General features: G+C 39.5%; 1 protein-coding gene across 1 annotated transcript; it reads left to right on the top strand.

Annotated features, from left to right (window-relative positions):
* The first annotated feature begins 1,123 nt into the window (after window positions 1-1,123).
* Window positions 1,124-7,175, top strand: LOC127756927 (citrate-binding protein-like). Its single transcript, XM_052282316.1, has 2 exons — window positions 1,124-1,465; window positions 6,671-7,175. Exons 1-2 carry the CDS (start codon window positions 1,190-1,192, stop codon window positions 7,070-7,072), a joined length of 678 nt encoding a protein of 225 aa, XP_052138276.1. The 5' UTR covers window positions 1,124-1,189; the 3' UTR covers window positions 7,073-7,175.

Genomic DNA, 7,175 nt, shown 5'->3' on the forward strand with positions numbered 1-7,175 from the left:
CCAAAGATCCACAACAATGGTTTCTATAAAAAAAGGGGTGGCCGAAACTTCTTCATGCAGAGATTATCATGATCATGAAGTCCTGGTTTGTGAGCCAGTTGATTCCAAGATAGTTGTAGCAATTGATGGCAAAGGGGCAAGTGAAGAAGAGATGTTTGAAATCTTCAATGATTGATAGAGGGCATAGAACACAGTTGGGCCCAGTGCTGACAAATAGATTTTTCCTGTAAAGAAGTTCCTTTGTGTTGAGACGATCCACAAGAAGTAGCCTAAAAACACCTTTAGCTTCAGGGTACACTTGCTCTTCCTAATGAGAGAGAGAGGCAGATCAGGTGTGATATGAGCAAAGAACAGGGAGTAAACCACTTTCGTCCGATAAAGGGGACTGTTCCATTTGTATGTCCAAGTGTCTTCTGAGCTATTAAGTGAAACCTAATTGAGATTGGACTGGATTGTTTGCCACTCCTGCATTGCTTGGGTAGATAAAGGTGTGTGTAGCAGGTTTTCTAAATTTTGTTCTGATAGAAAACCAAAGACTGAGATATCTTCTTTTGCAACAAAGGAGAAAAGAGTGGCAAATTGTTGTTCCAAGGAGTTGCCTGTCCAATTCCAGTTATCTTTCCAGAAAAGAGCCGTGTCTCCACTTTGAATTGTTATTGTCGTGATTGCTCTGAACATAGGAATTAGTCTGAAAATATCTTTCCATCAAAAGGACCCTGTTTCTTTGCAAGCATGAGGGGGCAGGTCAGCGTTGAGATAATATTTGGTCCAGATAAGCTTTACCCATAGGAGCTCTGCTTGTTGAAGAATTTGTCAAGATGTTTCATTAGAAGAGTAATGTTTTGGTATTCAAGGTCAATGACTCCCAGAACTCCTCCTTTATTCTTGGGTTTGCATACCATGTCCCAAGCTGCCAGGGACTGAGGTTAATTAATTATTAGTTAAAATAACTTTAAAATAAATTAATACTATAATTTTTCAGAATATTTTTTATAATTATTTTGAGAAAGCACACTTACTATTTAGTACTATGAGTCTTAATGGGCGCATGAAAAACGAGGAAATAGAAAATTTTAAAAGGGCCTCTCGAACGTAAGGGGCATCACAAATTAATCCCCACCATCCGAGCTCTATATAATCTGCAGAAACCTCCTACCAAATTCCAAAGCAACTGAAGCTACAAATTAATATGGCTTCTTCCTCCTCCTGTGCTTGGTGTCTGGTGGTGTTGGCGGTGGCCATGGCGGCGGCGGCGCCGTCGTCGCCGGCGGCGGCCGACCCGACGGACGGCTTCACGGCGGTGAGGCTGGGTGAGAGGAACTTCCAGCTGCAGTGGCCGTACGACGTGAAGAACAGCTCGAGGTACAGCTTCGACGGCACGGTGAGGCGGCTGTGGGTCTTCTCCTCCGACAAGCCCCACACGCCGCGGAGCAAAACCAAACCAAGGACGGAGATCAGGATGACGGTGCGTGCGCACGTTGCTAGTTGATTAATTACGATGACGTGCTTGATTAATTAGTTAGCTAATTAAATCAACAAATTACGGAGTAAATGCTTAATTAATCACTCGGTCTACTGCTTGCTGCTAGTAATTTACTCCCGTCGTCCCATTTTAAGTGTAACCATGATTTTTCGTGTACAACTTTGATTGGCCATCTTATTTAAAAATTTTTTGAAAAATTTAAAAAACATAAGTCACATATAAAGTTCATATTTTATCACCTCATAACAGTAAAAATACTAATTATGAAAAAACTTTAAATAAGACGGACGATTAAAGTTGGACACGTAAATTTATGGTTGCAATTAAAATGGGACGGATGGAGTATAATGCTCCATATATCAGTCAGTTATCGAACAAATCGCTAAATCGCTAAAGATAACGATGTGACATGTTCATGTTATTATTTTATAAAAAATAATGGGTTATATCTTACTCCCTCCGTTCAGTTTGGACAGATGTGAAATTTTAGAGTAGATTTATAGTTCTTGTAAATATCTCCTCTATACAAAATCCTTTATATTTTAGGACGGCGGGCATACAAGGTATCGATACCAACTCGATGACAATGATTTGCAACAAACATATATTTATGGGAACTAAATCTAATTTTATAATTTTATGTGAGAGCATAATTTTCAATTTGGGTTGACGAAAAAATCGAACACACCGGCCTGGGAGATCTGCTTAGGTCCTGTGCAGGTCCAAATCTTGATGAGATGCAGGCATACCAGTCAGTTTGATCCTGCAACTGACAAGATATACTAATAGTAGATCAAAACAGCCGATCGGCTGACAAGCCGATGGAGTAGTTCCAGCCGATAGCCGATGCCGATACCAGCCGATAGCGATAGGGTTTTGAGCAATCGGCTATATGTCCAATGTAGATAATGATATAAAGGTAATCGACTGATGATGATGTAATAAATAATGATATGATAAATAAGCATCGATCCGAAGGTTAAAGCACACATCGGCTGTGTCGAGGAGTGATCCTCACTAGCGAGAGGTCGTGAGACCCCCCTTTTTGAGTTCGGCCGGGGGAGCGGGTGAGATCTAAGGTTTTCCGAGACAAAAGAGACCCAAGGGATTTATACAGGTTCGGGCCGCTATGAAGCGTAATACCCTACTCCTGTGTGTATGATGATTCTTCTATGCTTGCAAAGCCTCTTAATCTCCCAAGTACAAGCTAGGGTTAGAGAAGCTTTAGTTTGGGGATCCAGAATCCGATCCCCTCTCTCGCTAGGCATGGTCCTCCTTTTATACTCTAAGGGGATCCCACATATGCTGCGAGTGCTACCTAGGGAGAAGGGAAAATAATCTCTATCTTAATTACATGTCTTGTGCCTTAGCCCAGAAGCTATCTGCGCGTCGGCTGCTGCGTGGGGCCTATCAGATCATGCGGGGCGCCCTTGTCATTCGCCATTTAATGGTCGAGGACTTCCAGGTTCCTGTTCACACCAGGAAACAGATACCCGGGTGAGTTCAGAGTGGTTGGACCAACTCTGACCGGGATAAGAGGCTGTGAAGCCCCTCATCATAATGATAGGATGGGATGGAGCACGCCGCGCGCCGCCTGACACACTGACAGGGCGATGGTATATAGTCGCCGTCCCATCGGTCATTCGACCGGTCACAGACCGATCAGATGCGCAGCACGCCGCATTAAATGCGGCATGGCGTGGCTGCATAGACCGCTTTAAATGTGGTTAGGTGGGCGTTAGGCGTACCCACCTAACCCTGTACACGTGGGCTGATACGTGGAGGGGGTCAGGGCAGCTCGGCCCCAAGCTAGGAGGGGGCAGCCGCCGCTTCACCCTGGGCTCGACCCCTCTTGGGGGGAGCCACGTGGGTTTGAGGGCGGCCTCCTCCCTCTAGCTGGGATACCCCTGGGCCCATATCACCGACAGGCTGGAGGTCCGATGTCATGAAATTCACAAGATTAGATTAAACAGTGAAACCTTTGTTGTCATCGGCAAATCCAACTTATATGTATATGCAATCCTTATGAGCCGATGCAATGTCCAGATAACTCACCGGCTGAAACCCCGATGAAACCCTTATTGGCAATCAAGAAGCAGGCTAGAGATTATGGGTTCTAAGCATGACTTAGTAGATCAAACTTAACTGATGCAGCACTAAGTATGAAAAGAAACATAATATCTAGACAATAAAGCCGTTGACTGAGTTTTCAGGGTGGTAGATGTCTAAGCTAATCTAATCTAGCAACGCGATTTAGTCGATACCGGCAGAAACCCTAAAACGAGAAGCAGCCGATAGAGCTAAATTGATATGCTAAGACTAGATTAACAAAGACATATGATAAATAGGTAGGCAATATATCATCCAAACCAGAGCAATCCAAGAGGTCGAATGTACTGATGTAGCCTTGAACGACGCCGACGTAAACGATACTATTGCCTGGGCTGGCGGAACATTGGACTTACCCCTTAGCCGGAGATCGAACACCGATGCAGCCTCGCGTCAGGTGCCAAGTTCCCCCGGACGATAAAATAAAGTAGAAAAGGTAAAAGGTGGCGATGCGCCGAATTGTATTGATTGTGAAGATAGATTACATAGACCCCGGGTGTACATATTTATACACATGGGTTGATACAAGTCCTTATCGAACAAGAAAGAAACTTTCCTAAAGATAAAAGGAAAACATAAAGTCCTTATAGGACACTAAACACACTTTCCTAAAGATAAAAAGGAAACTAACAAACTATTCCTAATTAATAGATACAACTGCCTTCTTCGGACTCGATCTGTACGTGGCAATCATCATGAAGCATGTCAACTCAATCCGACAATGATTCCAATATCACCTTGCCAGAATGAACTACATCGGCTTGCCTTATCCGATTCAGTAACTGCCGATGCACACTGTAGCCGATGCGGTTCCGAAGCCGATTCATACCCTGTTTCCATTATCGATTTCCTCCCAAATCCACTTCGGCCTTAACTCCAAATCCGACGTAAATTTATCAAATTTGGTCGTTAACAATTTGTCAATTATGGACCGTCTAAATGATAATGTTGGTCAAATTCAAAAGTCAGCCCGTAAATACGACATGTTAACAATTTTTTTTATATGACGTAGTAGATTGCAACTTGTGGTAAAGATACCGACCCAATGATAATTATTTGTAGCAAACATATATTTACGAAAAGTAAATCTAATTTTATAATTTTATGCTAGAGTATATCCTTTATTTGTTAATTATGAACCGTCAGCCTGATTTGTTTTAGCTTGGATTATTATAATCTATATTATTATCTGTAATTAGAAATAAACAGGTAGATTATTATGATAGATTATTATAATCTATAAGCCAGATTAGTATAATCTGGCAATCTCCTCTAAACATACTTTTTTCAGATTATTGGGTGGTTAAAGACCCACCACCCCTAAAAATTTTATACAAATTACCAACTAGTGCCATCAAACCCAACAGGTCGAGCACATCCGCTTCCTATCTCCCTCAAGCGCACGCACATCTGCTTCCTCTCTCCCCAGTCGCGTGCGAATCCTTCCCCAAGCCCCCCACCCCACGCGTGAATCCTTCCCCAAGCTCCAACCCTATACTCTCTTGGCTAAGAGATAATAATTTTGTGTTCAGCCTATTGTAAAAAAAATATGTATGAATGTTTTATTTATTAATATATGGTAATATTTTTTAGCTATTTCAAATTATGTATTTGTTGTATATGGTGACAAAAGGATGATCAAGGCATCCAAAATAGCCGAGGTCATTATAGACATTAGCTTTTCAAAACCCAATAATCCATGTCTCCAATAATCTAGAGAAACACATACCTCATACTTATTATACGATATCTTATTATAATACAACTTATAGTAATTTGACTCAATAATCTAAACTATAATAGTTTTTGAAACAAAGAGGCTAAGATATAATGTTGGTCAAATTCAAAAGTCTCGTAGGTACACATCACGCGGTGGCTAGCTGTATTTTTGGAAAATGAGTACTACTATATATATATATATATATATATATATATATATATATATATCTATATATATATATATATATATATATATCTATATATATGTATATGTATATATATGTATATATATATATATGTATATGTATATGTATGTATATGTATGTATATGTATGTCTGTATCTGTATGTCTATGTATCTCTCTGTATGTCTATATATGTATGTATATATGTATGTCTCTCTGTGTCTATATATATCTCTGTATCTGTCTCTGTCTCTCTGTATCTCTCCCTACATACATCCCTACGTCCATGTACTCTATATATATATCTATATATATACATATACATACATACATACATACATACATATATATATATATATGTAATATATATATAAATGCATATATATATATATATACATATATATATATACATATACATATATATATATACACACACACATACATACATACATATAGACATATATACATATATATACATATATATATACATACATACATACATACACACATACATACATACATATACATATACATATATATGTACATACATATATATATATACACACACACGAGCTAGTTCTTTTATGAGGTGTAGTGATCAATTATCACGGGAAAAAAAATAAAACTACTGGTTTCGATCTTAATTCTTATATCTCGATTAATGTATACCTCAAACATAAAAAGTTGTATTACCTTGTTATGTACTGACATAGTTAACTTTTTAACCTACCATCCGTATTATTAAAGAAAATAATTATCATTATGTTTAAAAATGTAATCCTTTTTCATTTGTTTCATCATTAAAAATACTTTAACATGACTTTTCGGATGGTCAAAGATGAAAATATTTACAAATCAACCACATCAAATATAAAAAAAGCTATTTAATTTATTTGGACAACATAAACTACTCGCATCCAAATTAATTAACGATGGATCAAAAGCGAATTGATTTGGACAAACACATGTATGAAATAACAATCAGATTTGCTATAAATTTGTCGTCATATTTTTCATAAAAAATAATCAGTATGTATTTACATATGTAAGTCTCAAAATTACATATTTAATTATACTAATTTATTACATATGTAATTACACTGGATTTATACTATAATTATATTTGACATATTTTTCATCAATTTTTTAGATAAACCCTTAACAATTGCATGCAGGGATACGACTACTCGTCGAGGGTGTGGCAATTTGAGGGTACCGGCTACGTCCCCTCTGGCACCACCGGCGTGTCCATCATGCAGGTGTTCGGCGGCGGCAAGACCGCCACCACCCTCATGCTCCATGTCTACGACGGTGACCTGTGGTACTACCACCAGCAGGTGGTGGAGCACAACATCAACGACCGCTGGTTCCGCCTCAACGTCCTCCATGACGTCGCTGCATCGCAGCTCACCGTCTTCGTCGACAGTCGGGAGAGGCTCCGCGTCACTGGCAAGGGCGGCGACTCGCACTACTTCAAGTTTGGGGTTTACACGCAGGTGATCAACCCGATCCGCCGCATGGAGTCTCGCTGGAGAGGCGTCCGCATCCTCAACAAGAACCATGCAACCAGTTATTAGCTATTTCCTTTGTTCAAAATACAGTAACCTACTATCGAATAAGACACGATAATATTGTTGAATCTGTCAATAATATTAGTCGTGTCAAATTCATCAGGTATAA

The sequence above is a fragment of the Oryza glaberrima genome, chromosome 12 (genome assembly GCF_000147395.1).
Source record: "Oryza glaberrima chromosome 12, OglaRS2, whole genome shotgun sequence".
Lineage (NCBI taxonomy): Eukaryota > Viridiplantae > Streptophyta > Magnoliopsida > Poales > Poaceae > Oryza > Oryza glaberrima.